This window comes from Anas platyrhynchos, chromosome 1 (genome assembly GCF_047663525.1).
Source record: "Anas platyrhynchos isolate ZD024472 breed Pekin duck chromosome 1, IASCAAS_PekinDuck_T2T, whole genome shotgun sequence".
NCBI classification, from domain to species: Eukaryota; Metazoa; Chordata; class Aves; order Anseriformes; family Anatidae; genus Anas; species Anas platyrhynchos.
Genome location: NC_092587.1, coordinates 201,476,042 through 201,495,541, shown reverse-complemented (window position 1 = coordinate 201,495,541; position 19,500 = coordinate 201,476,042). Strand labels below are relative to the sequence as shown.

The 19,500-nt window shown below is 45.3% G+C and overlaps 2 protein-coding genes across 5 annotated transcripts; both read left to right on the top strand.

The window, feature by feature from the left end:
• Positions 1-304: 304 nt before the first annotated feature.
• Positions 305-8,580, top strand: HIKESHI (heat shock protein nuclear import factor hikeshi). Of its 4 annotated transcripts, none has more exons than XM_072032859.1 (6): positions 331-482; positions 994-1,102; positions 1,344-1,581; positions 5,419-5,570; positions 6,505-6,694; positions 8,348-8,580. In XM_072032859.1, exons 3-5 carry the CDS (start codon positions 1,431-1,433, stop codon positions 6,685-6,687), a joined length of 486 nt encoding a protein of 161 aa, XP_071888960.1. In that variant the 5' UTR covers positions 331-482; positions 994-1,102; positions 1,344-1,430; the 3' UTR covers positions 6,688-6,694; positions 8,348-8,580. The 4 variants fall into 4 exon arrangements, with proteins under 4 accessions (XP_071888958.1, XP_038033527.1, XP_071888960.1 ...); XM_072032860.1 differs by having other exon boundaries at positions 994-1,125; XM_072032857.1 differs by lacking the exon at positions 994-1,102 and having other exon boundaries at positions 305-482.
• A 2,818-nt stretch (positions 8,581-11,398) lies between these two features.
• Positions 11,399-19,110, top strand: CCDC81 (coiled-coil domain containing 81). Its single transcript, XM_072032856.1, has 7 exons — positions 11,399-11,650; positions 12,103-12,191; positions 13,131-13,249; positions 13,942-14,044; positions 14,792-14,906; positions 15,304-15,411; positions 16,010-19,110. Exons 1-7 carry the CDS (start codon positions 11,426-11,428, stop codon positions 16,127-16,129), a joined length of 879 nt encoding a protein of 292 aa, XP_071888957.1. The 5' UTR covers positions 11,399-11,425; the 3' UTR covers positions 16,130-19,110.
• Positions 19,111-19,500: the final 390 nt, after the last annotated feature.

Below are 19,500 nucleotides of genomic sequence, written 5' to 3'. Positions count from 1 at the left end.
CCCTCAGAAGGTTCAGAGGACATGGTAGTGTTTGTGGGCAAGAAGTTGTGATTTTGGGTGTCTTCAGGATGCATTTTTCTTTGAATTTGTGTGACTTTCTTGAGCGTAGGTAATCGTGTAACTGGTTTTTGAGCACTGGGGCAGGTAACATCAAGGCGATGTGTAGAAATAATCCCCTTTTCCAACGCCAAAAAATCCCCTTGGTGCAGCAGTGCGAACTACATCTCCCATCATGCCCCGCGCCGCCCTACCCTGCGCCTTAGCGCCCTGCGCGCGCGGGGCACCCTGGGACTTGTAGTCCTCTCCCCGCCCCTCACACCCCACCTCCGCCACCACCGCGCTCCGGAAGCGATCGGGGGCTGCTGAGGGGGCGCGGAGATTTCCGGGGGCAGCCGCCGATGGAGGCTGGGGAGCTGACGAGAGCCTGAGGGGGGCTGGGGGCCGCCGCCGCCATGTTCGGCTGCCTGGTGGCGGGCAGGCTGGTGAGGAGCTGCAGCTGGGCCCCGGGTTCCTCAGAGCCGAGTTGGGGGCGTGAAAGAAGTGTTTTAAGGCCAGGGAGAGCGCTGGTCCCAAAGCTTGGGGCTCCTGGGAGGGGGGATGAGGAGGGTGGGTGTTGTGCTCTGGCATTGAGCCAGCAGGGTGCTGAAGGTTTATTGTGTCTGAAAGGAAGTGTGGGGAGCTGGGGGGGGGCGCTTCTTGCAGGTAACTAGGGATGGGGGTAGAGGGAATGGCCTCAAGTTGTGCCAGGGGAGGTTCAGGTTGGAAATGAGGAGACATTTCTGCTCAGAAAGAGCAGTCAAACACTGGGGCGGGTTGCCCAGGGAGGCGGTGGAGTCACCATCCCTGGGGGTGTTCAAGGAAAGCTTGGATGTGGTGCTTGGGGATATGGTTTAGTGGGTGACATTGGTGGTAGGGGGCTGGTTGGACCAGATGATCTTGGAGGGCTTTTCCAACCTTAATAATCCTATGGTTCTGTGATTCCTGTGTGAACAGGTTTCCGTGCTGCTGGGGTTGTGCCAGCCTGGTGCTCAGCAGCCACTGCTCATAGCCTTGGCAGCCTCTCCTGCACCCTATTTTCCGCCTACGCGCATGGGGAGCGAAGGTATTCGGATCCTGTAGGCCTGGGTAGGATTGTGTTCAGTGTAGGTGGAACAAGACTTGTCCCTTTTTAGTATTTATTTTTTTTCAGTTCTACTGATGTGTTTGACTTTTATCTGGCTATTTAGGTTCCTCGTTTTTTTTTGTTGTATTCCACCCTAGGCATATTTCTGTAAAGGGAAATTCATAGTTATACTCAAAGATGGAAAACACAGCAATGCTGACAACAGTTTTGTTCCTTATAGGTACAAGCAGCTCCTCAACAAGTGGCCGAAGACAAATTTGTATTTGATTTACCAGACTATGAAAACATCAACCATGTAGTAGTGTTCATGCTGGGAACTATACCTTTTCCGGAAGGCATGGGTGGATCTGTCTATTTTTGTTACCCGGACCAGAGTGGGATGGCAGTGTGGCAACTGCTGGGCTTTGTCACTAACGAGAAGCCAAGTGCAATCTTCAAAATTTCTGGCCTGAAGTCTGGTAAGTAGAGAAAACCAGGAGTCAGTGAAATGGGAGTGTTACTGTGTGCATGAGGGGGTAAATGTTAGGCTGTTTTTTATCAAACTGTTGCTCGAAAAGGTGGACTGTTTCCAGGTAGTGTCTAGCAGATGTGGTACTAGAAGCATTTGATGAGTTTTGTGGAAGTCTGGCTGTATGTTTATGTTCCTAGTGAGATTTCTCGCTTGTTTTATCTTGGATGCAATTGCAATGTCTTCCACTGCTTCTGCATAACCTGAATAAAAATGAGCCCAGACTTTCGTTAGCATGGTGTTTAGGCATTGGGTTAGATATTATTGGAATACTTTCTTTTTGCTACTACTGTTTAGCAGCTGTATTCTTTGTAGCACAGGGGAAGGTGTAGTAAAGAGCCAGGTGTGACACGGTGACTTTAGAAAGCTGTTTGCTTCAGGTGCTGTGTACCGCGTAATTGCCCGACAGAGGGTATCGGCAGTGGCAATTAGGCTCCCAAACGTTTTCGTGGTTCTGAAGTATAGCTGAGACAGAGAAGTCTGACTCTTAAGAGTCAGAGAAGACTGGTGCTACTTGAATCGTGTTTATATTATTTTTTTCCTAAATAAGAGTGGGATTATTGTCATGCATATTGTAGAAGTAATGAGGCACTCCCATGGCATAGCTTCCTCTCCCTAAAGGAAAGCTGGATGGCAGTCAAGCAGCTTAAAGCTTTTCAGTGGCAAAGGCCTACCCATCTTTTGTCAGTTCCGTTGTAGTTCACAGCTTTAACGTAAAGATGTTTCCAGATGCTCTTGCAGACCAGTGCCTTTTTGCCCTAATTTCCAAGAAAGAGGGAACAGGAGACCTGTCTCCTTGTGACCTTGCTTGTTCTCTGAACTGTTTTTTCTCTGTCTCAGCATCTCAGTTGCATCAGTCAGCATAGGACCAGGCGTGAGGATGATCTCCATGGTGTGGGGTGATGGTGGCTGTGCTTGCTGTGCCCACCTGTCCTGGTGTTGCCTGTGGCTCATCTTGGACCACAGAGGCAGCCTGAGCTGCACAGCCTTAATTTCCATGATAATGAAGGGTTGTGCAATGGACTGGAAAGGGGAAACCAGAGTGAGTGATTAGAGAGAGAGGAGTCAGAGAGGCATTGCTGCCTGCTGAAATCTGCATTTGGCTGTCTGAGGCTGACTTCCTGAGCCTGGTGGCGATAGCCAGTGTGTGTCTGTGAAATGGGGGAGGAGGCCAAATGTCAACGGCATGCCCTTCAGCACGCAGGCAGCGTGCCTGCACGTCTCCTGATTCAGCGTGCCTTTTTTTTTTTACTGGTAGGTAGTGGAGCTGTTCCACAGAGAGGCTGAATAAAGAAGGTGAACTGGAGTTTTATCCTCTCCATAAGGCTTGTCAAGGGATTATGTTTGTAGCTTGGTCATTTGGGCTCCAACTTAATCCATTGTTGAGTGTGGGTGGAACAAATTTGTGTCCCTGATTGTGTCCCCAAATGGCCAGTACTGGGTCCAGCGTTGTTTGATCACCGATGTTGTTGTTTCCTCGCCAGGCATTTGCATCTGTTCAGCCTGGAGAGCTTCAGTTTGAGCTGCAGCAGTAGTACTTTTTCATTCACTAACGTCTCTGGCATTCCTAGTGAAATTGCTGTGAGCTTTATCACTTGACACAAGGAATTGTGCTCAGTTCTCAAGCTGTGAGTAGAGAGAGCAAGCTTTTTTCTTGGGATCCTGCTGCCCTTGCACAGCATGCCTTCAGAGCCATTGTAGGTTCTGCTGGGTTTTGCCTCAGAAGTTGTATTCAGGTTGCTCTGGAAACCTGTTTGGGAATACCACCGCTGGTCGCTGGCTCTTTGTCACCTTGAACTTCTGGAAGTGTTGAGGTATAAAGAGCAGGAGCATCTCCAGCCTCTGCTGTGGATAAAATGCTTCCCCTTATATGGGAATTATATTAACAAGGGGGATAAAAGTTCCAGGAAACCATTTCTATTACAGACCTTATGTACTGTGCATCGTGTAGTGATGTATGCAGTTCTGTTTTCTGCTCATAGACGTGACATCTCACACACTGTCCACGTCTGAGGCCTGCAGATGGGTGAGGTTTTTGACATCCTTGTGCTGAAAGGTATCAGGGGCTCAGCATCTTGACTCAAGGTCAGATAAAGGGAAATAAAGGATCAAAAAATAATTTAACAGGTTGCAGTTTCTCTGCTATGATGTAGTTTGTTGGGGAGTAGAGAATGTGAATGTGAAAACTGGGTTAGTATTTCAGTTCCCATTAACACAGTGTTCTCTGCATCTGTAAGGGTTGGAAGGCTAACTGCAAGGGCCAGGCATTCAAAATGTGGAGTGTAAAGGGTGGCAGAGGATGCTTTTCTCTCCAAAATGGACAAAATATATGGATATATTGTATTATTTAGATCAGGGGTGTCTTCCTAAAGTAGTGATACATTCTGCGTGAGCTGCTTGCTACTTGAGGGTTTTATCTGTTTATTGTAAGCTTCTCAGTTGAAGATGTTACAAGGTGTTAAATTTCTACCAGCTTTATTGCTGTGGGGATTCTTTAATAATGAACTTGAGCATGATGTTTGTTTATTTGATAGCTTTTCTATTATATTCTTGAAACTTCTATACATTTTACAAGCAAGCAGCTGCCCACAGCAGGGGTTGAGCTCATACAGCAGTGGCATTTCCCAGAGGAGCAAATTAATAGCACTTAAGAAGACAAACTCTGTTCTTACCAGCCTTGTGTTAAAGTCACATTTGAAGAGAAGAGGGAGTGCTTTGCTTGTGAACATCACGTTGGATCCCAGTCCTGGGGTCAGGGTGAGGAGTGACACACACCTGGCTGAGCTGAAAGAGGTGCTGGGCTCTGGCTGTGTCGGCTTCTTCCTGGCAGTGCCTTGTTGCCTTCAGCAGAGAGGGCTGCTGAAACATCACTTAAGTGTTAAAAGGATACTTTTCCCACTGGGGCTACTCTAACTGAGTGAAAATAAATAAAAAATCAATACTCCACCTAATAGAATTGTGAGCCCCCAGACCTTTTCCCTGTATTTTCATGTACGGATGCTGCTGAAGAGGGACGGGTGATCAGAGTCCCTTGTCTCTAGCTGCCTGTCATTGTTTGCAGAGCCCCTAGGTGGAGCTGGGGCTGAAAGTGCTGATTAACAGCAAAGTGAGAAGGGTCAGGAGTGATAGTAGGAGCTTGGATGGTGCTTGTGTGAGCGGAATGCAATTTGGGGGTGTTCTTCTACCTGGTTCATGTTTTTTTTATGTATCTTTTGCAAAGTCAGAGGTGTTCCGTGGTTATTTCTTCGAACTTTGCTGCCGTTGGTGGTCTGATGAGGCATGGGGCTGCCCAGCTCTCCACAGGGATAGCTCCAAGTCACTGATGCTGAAGGCTTTTCAGTGCACAGGCAGGTTCACAAGCACCTGGTTTGAAGGAGTGAATCAAACAGCTCTTCAGCACTGCTGTGTGTTCCTATTTTTATGTAATCATTATGATGTGCATTAAAGGACTGGTTCCTACAAAGAAAGGTGCTACTGTCTTTTACTCACAGATCATAATTTCTGTTTAAGCGATTTCCTTCACAAGTAGCTTTAAAAATATTTATTTTTTTAGAGGCTTCCTTAAGATCTGCTGGTTTCTTACAAATGTATCTGTCACACCTTTTCATCTGTTGTGCGTATATGTGCTTGTGCAAGTGTTCGGGCTGTGCTTTCTGTATCCCTGTGACAGGGAGATGGATCCCACACCCCCTACCAGAGATCTCATACAGAAGAAACGTGGTGATTTAAGTAACACTGTCTTCAAATGTGTGTCAAGTGTAACCCGTGCTGTTTGTGGCCCTTTCAGGGAAGGGAAGCCAACACCCCTTTGGTGCCATGAACCTCCCGCAGACGCCAACTGTGGCCCAGATTGGAATCTCGGTGGAACTCCTGGAAAACCTGGCGCAGCAGACTCCTGTTGCAAGTGCTGCTGTGTCATCGGTAGACTCGTTCACAGAGGTATGGTGGACATCCTGCTTTCAAAATCCTCTGTGGTAGCGAAGCCTTCAAAATTGATCTTCTGAAGAAATAATTATTTAAAAATATGAAGCTGCTGTGGGTGGTTATGGGACTGCAACCCACCGAATTGTTGTCAGATCATCTGGAATTTTTGAGGTGACTTTTTCTTGTGCTAGAAGACATCTTCTAGTACTCCTCTGCTGCAGAGGATCAGGTTTTGTATGCTTAGTGGAACTGAGCCAACAGGCTATAGTATACATGTACTATTGTAAAAAACATCATAGAATCGTAGAAGCCTTCCTGGTGGAAGCTGAAGGAAGTTTCCCTGTTGCTGAGTCTGGCAGTGAGTTGTAACGTAATGAGGCTGATTGTTAAACCACCTGAAAAGCCTGCAGCAACCAGTGGCTTGCCATGAGCTGGACTTTCCAGCTTTAATGTGGTTTGCAGTTCTGATGGTTTAATTTGAAGGAGGAGGCCAGCACTGCATCACTTATTTGTCACAAAAAGAAAATGTTCTTCCTGGAGCTCCTTATCCAGCTGGACAAAATTGTCTAGGGAGGACTCTAGTGAAGATTTTCAAAATGATTTCTGAACACTAGGTGGATCTGAGGGCAAAACTGAGAGTTAGGATGTTGTGATCTTTTTAAAACTGATCACCTGGCCTTAATGTATGGACCTTCCTGCTGCATTTTAGATGGCAATGCTAGTTCTACTTCATGTGGAGTTGCATATCTGCTAAAATTTTGCACAAAAATTCAAAATAGCTTAGGGATATTCAAAATAGCTTAGGGATATGGTTTAGTGGGGACTGTTAGTGTTAGGTTAGAGGTTGGACTCGATGATCTTGAGGTCTCTTCCAACCTAGAAATTCTGTGATTCTGTGATTCAAACTGAACAAAAAAAACTTACTTAGGATGTCTCTTTTCTGTTTCAGTTCACTCAGAAGATGTTGGATAACTTCTATAATTTTGCTTCCTCTTTTGCCGTTACTCAGGCACAGATGACGCCAAATCCTTCTGAAGCTTTCATTCCTGCAAATGTAGTTCTGAAATGGTATGGAAATGATCTGCAGTGTCCAGTGTTTTTTATTTTTTTTTCTAGGCACCAAAACAGCTGATTCCCAGGTATTACTGCCAAGCCATCCAGGGAGATGATGCAGAAAAGTCTGTTACTGATTTACTGTTGGTTACCTGAAGTACACAGGCATTCTGTCCACTGTTTATATTTATTTGTCAGTGTCTTCATATACTTTTTTCATTTTTTTTTTTCCCCTGTGAGCTTAGTTGTTTCTAGAAATATCACCCTTGATGTATGTGGGGTCACAGGATGTTGCTGATTCTGCAAGTGTTTCTTGAGTCTTGGGGAGACAGAACGCTGATGCCTGTCAGTTTGTTCTTTAGGGCTTTTTTTATGCTTGTTATCTTGGACATAGCTCCAGCATAGTTACATTGCTTAAGAATATGGAAGGGATGGAGAAATCATATTCCTAGTTGACCTGCTTCTGCCACCAGGATGAAAAAGTTTGAGTTGTTTCCCAGGGACTGGTTTAAGAGAGGGTTTTTAGCAGGAATAGCCCACGTGGTCTGGAGGTAAACTGCGAACTGCAGACAGCCCTGTAGGATGTTTGAAAAATTCTTTCTAATATTTTCTCCGTTAGCCCTCTTTAGCCTCAACAGTATTAACCCAAGCCCTTTTTCTAAACAGTATTTTGAGCTTTCTGGACAGTTTGATCATTAGTACAGGTCAGTACGAGTCTGTGAGCAGTTACTGTAAGCATTACGTTTCCTTTGGGAGTGTAATTTGATGCAGATCTCTCCTAAATAGAAGGTAACTTGGCACTCTGTGAACATACGTGGGTGTAAGGTGGGAGAAACCACAGGGAAGAGAGGCTAAAGAAAGAGGGTTATGGCTGGTCGTGCCCTGGGTAACACTGAATTTAGTTTTGTTTGTTCCAAACAGCAAAGTGAAGTGAGGCATAACTCTGATAAAGCAAACACATTTATCTGCTAACTTGATTACAATCAAGTGGGGAATTGGTTCTGTTCATATGTTTGTTGTCATAATGCATTTAATTATAGCTTCTAAAATGGAGAGCATCTTAGGTCTGCAGTGGACTGGCTGCAATGGAAATCAATTCGTTTAGCTTAGAAATATATATTGATAAGCCTTTTTCTTTGTTTTTTAATTTGAGTGGGTTTAAAACATTCCAGAGTTTCTTCTCTCATTTGAATTGGGTTAAGAATTTTCAGATGTAGAAGTTTTTGTTGGCTTTATTTCATTGGTTGTAGCTTGGGATATCTTTTAGCTTGCATTTGTGAAGATTGAAAGGGGTTTCTAGCTTTTGCAGCTCAAAGACTGCAGGTTGCTGTTTTTGCTGGTTTTTTTGTTTGTTTGTTTGTTTTGTTGTTTTTTTGTTGTTGTTGTTTTGAGGAAGTCACAAAAATTGTGTGCTTTCCATGTTTTTCACTGCTCTAAGTTAATTGTGGATTCGAACATCAGTTGTCATTTGCATGTTTTTCCTGGTAAGGAAAGTGAAATTTGGAAAGGATATGTGCATGATTGATTCTACCATGCGTTAGTTATTTTTCTTCATTAGATTTTGCTCTACAGTTACTGTGTATAATGAATGTGGAAGCTGGAATTATTTGGCAAGAGGAAAAATAATGGGGACTGCTTCCTCTCAAGATTTCTGTTAGAATTGTAAGGCAAATCAGTTACATTATTTGTGTCATTTTTGAAGGCATTTTAAAACACTTTTTTGATTATTTTTTTTCTAGGTATGAGAACTTCCAGAGACGCCTGACACAGAACCCCCTCTTCTGGAAAACATAAGCTTATAAATCATGTCATTTGAAGTGCTCTCTAACCAGTGCTATCAGAAATATACAGCAGTTAACTTCACTGAAGAATTCTGAGGGGAGGAAAAAAAAAACGATTAGTCTGAATAGACAAACTTGTAACTTTTATATTACTCTTGAAAATTATTTAAAATTAAAATCTGTGAAAACTACTCGCCTGTGAGTTTTTTAATGGAAGCACTGAGAGGAAAATGTAGAACATATTTCTTCCTCCACACAACTGCCAAGGTGTAAGAGGGGACACTGTTGTCTTTTGTAGTAAACACCACAGGGCTTTTGAAATGACAAACTACAATCAATGGGTGACTGGAGATGGTCATAATTCCTTATAGTGGGTTCTCGGTACTGCCTTTGTGTGCATCGTCCCCTTCTTCGAGGAGAAGCCACTGTAGAGCTTTCTGAGGGAAAACATTCATACTGCTGGGCTGGAGCTCACAGTCTCATTCCAGGCTTGCAGCTGAGTCTCACAGCCTACACAAGTTCCACAAATGCTTTATTGTGTGGAAATATCATAGCACAGAGGTGTGGGATTCAATTTTCCAATACCCTGTTGTAGGTTTCTACCTTACTATGAGACCCTCGGGTGGTGGATGTTCATGATGGACTCATATACCAGTCCTTGGAGATACCAATGGTGATTGAAGTAAATGCCTCTGTGGGTGAGAGGAAACCTATGCTCATTGAGCAGTCTGTGCTTTTTCTCCAACCTCTAAGGAAGGGAATTACAGATTCTCTGAATGCTTTCAGGTGGAAGGGACTATAAAGATCACAATTCCAACCCCTTACCATGGGCAGGGACACCTCCCACCAGACCAGGCTGCCCAAAGCCCCATCCAGCCTGGCCTTGAACACCTCCAGGGATTGGGCATTCACAGCTTCTCTGGGCAACCTGTGCCAGGGCCTCACCAAATAACACTCAGCTACTCTTTCCTTGACACTAGAACCAACCTTCTTGCTTTAATCAGTCGGGAAAGGTAAAAACATGTTCCTTCCCTGTCAGTTGTTGTAGCCCTTGACACGGTCCTGGGGTCAGCACGTGGGCTGATCCTCACTCAGCCTGGGATCAGCGTGTTGTGGTTCCCCTCCGTGGTTCCCTGTGGCTTACAGCACTCCTTGGAGGGGGCTTTGGGGATAGAGCAGCTCCCCAAAATGACCAGTTCAAGTCAAAGCCAGCCAGGACCCCGGCAGGGGAGGTGGCAGCCCTCTTATGACAGGTGACAGCGGGGGCGGTTGTGACCTAAGGGTTTGTGCTGCCCAACCCTGCTGCTCTTGTGAGAGCTTTTCTCTTGGTCCGCTTTGTGGCCTGAAGGAGGTGGGAGGCAGTGGAGTAGCATCAAATGGCTGCTCTCTCTAGGGTGTAACAGCACAAGAGAAGTATCTTCAAGTTTTCAGGTCCAGGTGTTAACCTGGACTGAGGGTATGGCAGCCATGGCTTCGTTCTCCTGGTCCTGGAAAGGGGAGAAGAAGGCATCTGACTGGAAGGCGTCTGAAAGAGCCTTGTTTCCAACGCTCTCATATCTCACAACCAAAGGTAGGAGCATCTGGAGCTGTTCCCTAAGAGTTTTTATTGCAATGTTCAAGTACAACAACTGTGGTCAGCCTCAGGGCCGAGTGGTGTGCAGGTCTGGTGGCAGATCTCGTCCCATGTGGACACTAGGGCAGCCCTGGTGTCTGCCTTCTGCCCCAAGCTCTGGGCCTGGTTTCTAGCAGGCTTTGAAGATGCTGAGCACAGGTTCTGGCTGACCTGGGCTCCTGTTTGGTTAAAGGAATTGGAACTGTGTGGGTGGAAGCCTAGGGGCTGTCTGACAAGGGATTAAAAGTGGCCATAGCACACAAGAAACCTGGGCATCCACAGCTCAGAGGGCAGGGCGTGTGTGTGTCCCTGCGTGCCAAGCACTTGCAGTTTTATTTTAACACCAGGCCTGCCTTTGGGTCCTCCAGGAGTTTTCTAGGCTTAAATCTTGGCTTTCATTTTCTCTGCAGAGATCGTGCAAATTTGGGATCAGGCATCTCTTGACGTTCAGCGGCAGCTGGCAGCGGGCAAGGTGATCTTTATGCCTGCTCTCTCCCCTCATACTCTGATGGTTTTTGTACCCTGATTTCCCCTCCCCTGCCAAAGTCACTGAATTAACGTATCTAATTGCACTCCCTTTAAATTCTTTGACGTTGTTTTTCTGCTTTAAAATGCAGTTCACAATTCTGCCCCAAAATCAATTTTTTCTGTATATTTACAGGAAAAATAAAGTCCAGCAGATTCTGCTGATCCATACTGTCAGTCTCTGCTCTACACTTCTGGAGTGGAAAGACCACCCCGATGACCCGATCCATTCAGGACTTACCAGAAATGTCAGAAACCCTTGCTCAAGGGTTGGAAACTCTCTAACTGAATGATGTTCACACTACTTTTGCTTCAAATCCTTATCTGTCTTCTTTTTTTTTTTATTATTTTTTTTTCCCTCTTTTGCTTTTTAGCATGTCAGAATAGTTGGACTGGGGACATTTGCTGTTCTTATGCAAGAGCTGTGTGTGGGAAGGAATGACTGTTTGCTCATTCGCAGGCCTGTATTTCAGCTGTCCAACACTGCCAGAAAGATTCTTAACCTGACCTATGCCAAAAGAATTATTCCTGGTAAGAAGATCAGGTAAAATCTTCTTTCCCTCTGAAATAGATGTGGGATGTCCTCCAATGCAGTGGCTGCTGGTCCCAAAACCTGCCACACTTGCTCATAAATCTATGCTATTTTAGGGTGGTCTGATTAATTTTCAGAACATCTGAGCAGTTTTTCTGTTTTCCTTCTTCATTGGAAGCATTTGATGGGCATGGCAACTGAGGGTGGGCAGTGTCAGTGGCCTTAGCATGGCACCTGGAGTCCAGAAGCCCACTGCATTGCCTGAGGGCCTGGGAGCTGATTGCAATTAGCAACCTAGCTCTACATGATTGTGTTCCTCTTGTGTTGCACAGCAGATTCTGCACCAGTTGTCCCACTGGACTACACCATGATAGCCCTGGAGACATCAAAACCCCCGGATGCTGTGAGGAACTGTCTAAACGAGACCGTGATGTATCTCTCTCGCTGCATCGCGAGTGAACTGAATATTGATTTTGTTTTCCGGGACATGGGCATCCTTTCTTTCAAGCACATGGAAGTCCAAATGAGGTTTTATGAAAAATTTCTTCTCAGCCTGGACACAACGGGAAACATTAAGGAAGTTCTTGGCAATGTAAGTCTTACTGTTCTGGCAGTGCTATGTGTGGGATTTCAGGCTGAGACTCAAGGCCCTGTCAAACTGATGTCCCCTGGTGTGCCATGAGCTGTCTGGCCACTTGGCTTAGACATTGTGTACAACATAAAGGGTGCTCTTCAGATTTCTTCTTATATAATCAGTTGTCTTGATGAAATACAAGGCACAAAAGATGGCTGTGTTGGATCACACCAAGGATCACAGGGTGGCTGAGGTTGGAAGGGACATCTGGAGGTCATCTGGTCTGAGCTCCCTGCTCAAGGAGGAGCACCTACAGCAGGTTGCCCAGAACCACATCCAGGTGGCCCCGCGTCCCATCCCTGAAGGCTTAGGGGAAAGGGTACGAGAACCTGACAAGTTAATGGTGGTAGCTGTGGTTAGCAACGTGGTCATTGCCTTGGAATCATCTCACCTCTCTGTCCCTGTTGCAGAGGAAGAAAGGGATAATGAGTTGGGTCATTTCCCAGGAAGAACCTGGAGTTCCTGACATCCTCACCAAACCTGACATCCTGTTTCCCAGGTGAGGATTTTCTGTCACCTTTGACTGATGATGTGAGCAGCCTCTCAACTCATGACAGGCAGCACTGCATGACTAGGATTTTTCTGCTGCTCATGAGGTTATTGAGAAAGAGTAACTCAGTACACTCCATGCTTACTGCTGGTTGGGTTGAGAGACATATGTCTTCGCTTGAAGTAATGTAGAGAAGTGATTGCTTTTTACATTGCCATCAGTCATGCAAAATAATCAGTCATTAGACAGAATTTGTGGAGCATAGCAAAGAGTGTAGGCAAACTTTAAAATGTTTCATACATTCTACCTTCTATAGGATTCTACATGATGGAAATCAGCATTCAAACGTTTGCAAAATTCCCATGCCTTTTGTGAGATTTAAGCAAGCAAAGTGTATCTTAAATGCCTTTTGCAAGTGTATAGAAGTTATTTTTTGGCAAACAGCAAGGCAGCAGGATGTGTCTGGAGTTTAATGCTGCACAGTAGCTCCCTTCGTGACCCAAGTGCCGGAGTCTCTCTTTCCAGATGCTATGATGCTAGTCAGGAAGGGTGTCCAAGTGAATGGGAGGGTAAAATTAAAATCCAGAATGCTCTGAGTAGGTTGGAGAGCAAGAGACCTGCATGTCCTCCGGGTCCTCTTGGGATAAGAGATGAGAGATGGTCCCCCCTTGGAGCAAGAGTGGTTTCCATTAATCCTCACTGTTAGCAAGACGACTCGAACAAGACCTTAGAAGACATGGACAGGGTCCTCCTTCCTCTCCAGGCACTGTAGTCCCTTCCTGTGTAGCTTGGTTTTCTACTGAAGTCTTTGAGGGTGCTGCATTTTAAAAATGATGGTCTGCAGGTGGGCTACTTGTAAGATATCTCTGGCAGAATGGAATCATCCATGTAAGCTGCAGAGGAAAGTGGTGCCCTTCATGCACTGCATACACATGCTCTTGTTTGCAGCTTGCAGGGCAAGACTGAATATGGAGAATTCTTTCTTAAATCCCTCTGTGAAAGACCCACTAAACCCCTGCAGGAGAAGAAGATGAAAGATTTTTTTAAGAAAAAGCCTAACAGGAAAGGTAATGTCAGAGCAGACTCGTGATAGCACTCTGTGTGTTCTTCTTCTGTCTTGCTTTCCAGGTGCTCAATGTGAATGTTGAAAGGCTGGTGTGGCTTTACTGTGCCTTTCTGGTGAATGCCAGGTGCAAAATGTCCTTTCCTTTCCTAAACTGGTTTGTGCACTAAGGAGTAAACATTTAGGGAGGCCTCCCAGGTTTCTGAATGCCAAATTCTGTCTCAAACTGGCCATAGTCATGGTGTTTCTCATGGAGCTCGTTATCTTCTGAGTAGAAACATCTGGAGATGATTACAGAAGGCTCCTTACCTGTGCCAAAACAGATCTTCACTTTGCTTAATATTAACTTTTTCTGAGAAGGTCTGTGGGCTGGATGTGCAGACAGGGCCAATACAAAGCCCCTAGACTATAAAACAACGTGGCTCCAAAAGAGTCTGTTAGGTCTCTGGCATCTCCCAACCAACCTTTCACAACAGAGAAAAGATGAAGAAGTGGGAAAAATATTATCCAGGAGTAATACTGATCTGCAGGAAGTGTTGGACAAGTTCCAGCATTCGAAAGAGCCTAGGACTAGAGGAATGAGGAATTAATGGTGTCAGTGGTGTTTATGGCCTGGCTGAGTGTGTCTGGGTGACATTCCTGTGTGACTCCTCACCAAGGTGCTGTTTTACGAGTGGTGGTGTTTTGTGCCCGCAGGGGTTCTGTCAGCTCTTCCTCACAATTGCCCTGTGAAAGTGAAGGCAGTCAGCCTGGAGGAAGGACCGGGGGAGAAGGTGAAGAGAAGAGAGTCCTCGGTGAGGTGAGCCTCTGGAGGAAATGGTGGGAGGGGAGTTTCCCTTGGCCATAACATGTGTGTGAGCTCTGAGGTGTTACAAGAAGCGACCAGAGGATGTGCATGTAGCAGACCTCCTTTAAAACCCTTGGGATCTGCTTCATTTTACTCTGAGCCTTCTTCCAGTGCACAGCTCTGTTTAGTAACTGAACGGAAAAAAATGTTCCAGAAATCGAGGATTACCTTCTTACTCCCTTTTATTTGAATGAACTTGCTCTTTTTGTCTTGTGAGAGCAATGTTCAGGGTCTAGCAATGTTTTGTGAGAGGGAGGAGAGGTCCAAATGCCCTCTGAACCACTTCTTCATGGTCTCTGCGTGTCTCAGCTCCATTCAACACTCGGATTGTGCCTAGAGGCCAGCAAAGCTCAGAGGTGACTAACCACGAAGGAGCTCTCGCTTCAGTTGAAAGACCATTACTTGACATAAAAATAATCTGTCAGCCCATGCTCCCCAGAACCACAGCTGGCCTCATTTTCTGGGGTCACTTTGGTACTGAAGGGGCCTAGGCCTGGGCCTCCTGACCTCGACTTGGAGTCTGGAACCAGAGCTGGCTTGTACAGCTCCAGCTTTCTGCCCTCTCTTTGTTGGAGAGAAGTAAGAAACAACACATAGGGCAGGAGATCTTCCATGTGTGGCAGAATCGTGTCCTCTGCCATGAACACCATGTAGGACTAACTAGGCCTCACTCAGGCTCCTCCTGGCTTGCATTTTCAGGAGGCTGTCTGGAGTTTGGAGAAGCTCCCAGGAGGAAGCAGGAAGCAAAGAGATGCTCGAAGCCAAAGCCCAAACTGCCCGCCCTGTTCCTGACCGTTACATCGAAGCACTAGAGGTATGCTGCATGGGATCTTTGTCCTTATAGTGTCACCTTTAATTGTGAAAACGTTTAGTAAGGTGGATGTCAGTCCTTTACAAATCCTTTTAAATCCAAATAAAGGATTTGTAAAGGACCCATACACAGAGCTACAAGTCACTGTTTTTACACTGTGTTCATGTCCATGCACTCATGAAATACACGATATCTGTACCCAGATAACTGATAAGCTGTTATGGGGGAGAAATGCAGGGTTTTTTCAATCAGTTGTAACACAGGAGGGCTTTTCCCTTCTACTGGTTGAGGTAAACAGCACTGACAGAAAGGACAGAGGTGAGGGGAGGTGAAATGTTTCCCCCACCTCCCCAAAGAGGAGGGCAATCCTGTGGGCTGCTGCCTTTCTGTGCTCCCCCAGGAGATGGAGAAGCTCGCTGTGGTGTGGCATTCACAAAGAGTCCTGACAGCTTCTGCCCCGGGGAAGGAGAAGAAAGCAGAGGCAGAGAATAATACACGCAGGACCCAGGTACTGCAGGTATTTCAAAATGTGCTGGAAAGTAGCTGTCTTTGCAGGAAAGCTGAATTTTGATACTATCAGTTACCAGCAGTGGCTAGGAGGTGACCGTTGTCTCTCAGCTTGGCAACTCCCAACCAGGAGAGAGAAGTTCTCAACCCAAACCAGGGGATGGGAAGAGCACCTTGCTGGGCTGAGGACACGCTGATCATCCTGGATTAAATGGGATGTCTTTATTAGGAACATAAATTCAGCCCCAGAGATGGCTTCAGCCAGTTGTGCCCAGCCATCCTGTAGGGGGAGAGCTCCAGGTCACGTTCACCAGATTTAAATTAGCTTGGTGAGAAATGCTGCTGTGCAGCCTGCCATGTTTTTGCAAATTCATTTACATGACTAAGAATTAGGACTTGATCCCGAAGCCCCTGACATGAAAATAAAAGTTTCTTTGGGCTTCAGTGGCTGAAGAACAAAGCCCTAAGGACTTCTTTATCAAGTCAGCCTTGGGGCTGACTCTTCTAAGAAACACAGTGTTAATGCCAATGAGAATGCTCAGTGATATTTCCTGTGTTCATCTCACCTGAAATGGGCTTTTTCTCTCTTTCCATAATAGCTGAAAACCCAACCAGAGACTCACAAGAAAGGGCATGAGCTGAACCTGGGGGCCACAAGAGGAAGACAGAAGACAGACAAGTCCCAGGAAGGCAGTGGAAGAGCTGCTTTTGAGAAGTAAAACCAATTCCATCCCAGGTAACCTAGCTGGCAAAGCTCAGAGCTGTTTCCCAAAAGCCTTGTGAGAGACCCAAACCCTCAGATACATCTCTGCTCAACCAGAGAGGTAGTCTGAAGACTCATTTCTGGGCTGCCCATCTGGGAAGCGGCAATAAAGGCAGTTAACAAGGTCCAGGCTGAGCTGTCTGTCAGAGTGGGTCAGCTGGGGGACCTATCTAATCCTGCTGTAGGATTTCACAGGCTTTGTTGTGCAGATGCCACATATAGCTGACAATGTCACAGGCAGTTTTGGAAGATGGAGAGGCCAAATCGGAACTGGAGCGTCATTAAGTTGTGACAGCACTGAAAGCTGCATGGTGGTGGCTTCTCAGGTTCTCACCTTACAGGGAAGTGTCTGCCTGGTGTGGAAATAAAATAATTAACACCTCACAGGCTTCTGCAGGCCTCACTAGTTAAGAAATGCATGCCAGCATGACCTAACAGCCCTCTGGCCCAGCACAATTTAACTAACAAAAGCACAGGAGAATTTGTGTGGAGGATTTCTGTTTTTTTTCAAGGGATACTGCCTAGATCCAGCTGATTGTCCAGAGCCTTCCTGTATGTTGTACTCTGTGTTACCGCTCCCTCATGTAATTTTCTATAGTCCTACTCATGTGGTTTAGTGAAGAATGAGTTGTGGAACCTAAAGGGACACCAACTGGAGCAGCCTCATTTTGGCAGTTTGTAGCATCAGAGGAGATCACGGTGGTGTTCTGTCTTCTCCTGCAGCTGGAGTAACAAGCTGCTTCTGTTCTGACCAGTTAAGCGCTGCTTTCTGGTCATTCCATGACAGGGGGGCTTTTTATCATTTGGGCTTTGGAAAGCCAGGCTAGACCAAGTGGGCAGGATAGCCAAATCCATCCCTCATGAGCTTTATGACCACTGTAGTTTCCAAGTATATTTCTCTTGCCCTGGCTCCAGTCTTCAAGGCTGTAAATGGACCTATGGGCATTTTGGATAATGCATCAATGTGTATTAAAGCACTCTCACCCTCGTACATTCAGCCAGATCTCATCTCTGAGCTTAGAGAAGGCAGTACACACGTGAGACCATCACTGTAAATTACTTTTCTTTCCAAACTGCTGAAGAATAGAAACTTGCAGAAGAAATACTCTACCCCCTTTCAAACTGTATCACAGAGGTGGCCTTCAAAACACCTGTGAAAGTACAAGCTCATTTGTGGCTAGGGGTTGCATATTTGGACTGCCAAGCTGCTGGAGCATAAATGCTTTTTCCCTACTCAAATGAGTAGGGGTAGGGAGAGGTACTCCTGCATTTCACTGGCTGTCCAAGATCTGAAGCTATGACTAGTTTAGGATGCTCAGGGAATCTTTATCATTCTTGTTCCTGCTGAAAGCCTGTGTATGCATCCTAAGTTCGGCATGAACACTGCAGGTGAGTAAAAAAGGACTGTTGTCCTCCTTTGAAGTCTGATGTAGGTGTGGGACACTCCCAACCCCGTCTGTCCCCTTTCACGGGGGATCTCTGTTCTTTGAAGTGCAGTGTCAGAAACTATCCCAACAGATTTACATTTTGTTTTCAAGAGAGATAATAAGGTAGGGTTTACAGTACAACAGAGACACATTTCTGTAGCCTAAATGAGGAACAGAATAAACCTCTTACTGCATTTTCCCCTGTCAGGCTGAATTGTGGTGTAGTGTCTGCTTTGTGCCTTCCAGAGGGAAGGAAGATCCTGTAGATGGAATTAGACTTTGTACTGTCTTCATGATAAACAGTCAAATGCTCGTTCAATATAAACTATATTTATGGTGTATGTATCTATAGATTAGATGCTCATCTCCCAACAACACTTTTTTTTAACCTCTACAGGGTGTGTTCACATGAGAGAACAGAGTATATAGAAATTGTCTGGGGACAAGCCACAGGAGAAACAGATACAATACATATACAAATCTATTTTGCCACTAGGAGTTCAGGCCCACTACATGGAAAACCTTTTAAAACAAAGAAAGTCTGCTATCATTAGACATTGAGGCTAAACATACTCCTTTCATCCCTTCATAAAAGAAAAAAAAATCTCTTTGGAAATGCTCAGTGTGCAACAGTTGAAGGAAACATTAGCTTCCAAACTTCACTGTATTTTTAGAAAGAAAAGACCTCTCTGACCCTTGCAGCCTCCTGAAACAGGTTCCTAGCTACACAGAACCTGCCACAGAGGCAGGCAGCCCAGGCAAAGTCTGATTTAACAAAACGCAGATGAGAGCAGTAAGGACAGGAAGTAGAAGGAGCTGATGACAGAATTTGACAAAGAACAGACTAAAAGTTTTTATTAAGAGATTAAAGGCTTTAGAGCTTAAACTCTTCTGTAATTCTTAAAGACTCCAACTCTTCTTAACTTCTTTTTCAATTACTATCATTCTACTAGCTCTGTACTTTCCAGAAGAGGTATTTCGTTGTCAAAAATAATGATTATCTGCATTCTGACTCTAGAAATAGGAAAGTCCAGAAAAGAAAAGAACAAATCAAACACATCACTTCTCTGCATTCAGATGCATAAAGCCCAAGTGAACATAAAAGGGAAGAGTTTGTTCCCTTATGGTGTGTATTCAAGTTACTATTTTGATTTATATCCTCAAAGCAGATGGGGCTGGCTGGGTAAAGCAGAATTTCTTCCCCAGGTCTTGCTCCAGATCTGCATTTGCCAGTTTTCCAGTTCTTCCCCATGTTAACAGTATCCACACCTCGAATGTGATTTCATCTCCTTCCATGTTCTCAGGGCAAACCAGTTGGAATATTTCTCTACAGTTTAATAGAACAATGGTCATGGTATTCACAAGTTAATACAGAAATTAAAGCTGACCTTAATTGTGTTAGGCCTCTAGGCAGCCACCACCCTTCCTTCCTCTCAGAAGCAGAGCAGCTCAGTTTTGAGAACTTGGCATTTACAACCTAAAAAACAACCTTGGCTGAAAATCCTTACTGCTTGTGTGTCCCATTTCACTCTCGGCCCTGAACATGGAAAAACAAAGCCGACGAGTTTAGTGGCATACTACTGCAAAGCACTTCCCAGCGTGAAATGGTATCAGTCTCCAGCCCACGTGTTCTGGACGTACTTTAGCTCATCCAAACAAAACTTTAGCATTCTCACTGCCTTTTCAGTGCTCTCCCAATCACTTCTCCACCCCAACAACTTTTCAGACTCTGCCAGCTCCCTATACATGAGATAACAGAGGCCTGTTGCAGTTGCATGTTAGGTTATACTGTGCTTGCAATTTAAAGTAGAGGCTAAAAACTCCAGTCTCAACTACCTTCCTCTCCCTCTTCAGCTAACTTGTGTTCAACCCTGCAGATATTTCATCCACCTCCCTTCAA

Excerpts from the sequence above, each read along its gene's own strand:
- HIKESHI (XM_072032857.1), top strand. The coding sequence starts at position 453 with ATGTTCGGCTGCCTGGTGGCGGGCAGGCTG. Across the intron at positions 483-1,343 it reads GCCTGGTGGCGGGCAGGCTG|GTACAAGCAGCTCCTCAACA; the intron begins GTGAGGAGCTGC and ends TGTTCCTTATAG. Across the intron at positions 1,582-5,418 it reads AATTTCTGGCCTGAAGTCTG|GGAAGGGAAGCCAACACCCC; the intron begins GTAAGTAGAGAA and ends TGGCCCTTTCAG.
- CCDC81 (XM_072032856.1), top strand. The coding sequence starts at position 11,426 with ATGATAGCCCTGGAGACATCAAAACCCCCGGATGCTGTGAGGAACTGT. Across the intron at positions 11,651-12,102 it reads TTAAGGAAGTTCTTGGCAAT|AGGAAGAAAGGGATAATGAG; the intron begins GTAAGTCTTACT and ends TCCCTGTTGCAG. Across the intron at positions 12,192-13,130 it reads CCTGACATCCTGTTTCCCAG|CTTGCAGGGCAAGACTGAAT; the intron begins GTGAGGATTTTC and ends TCTTGTTTGCAG.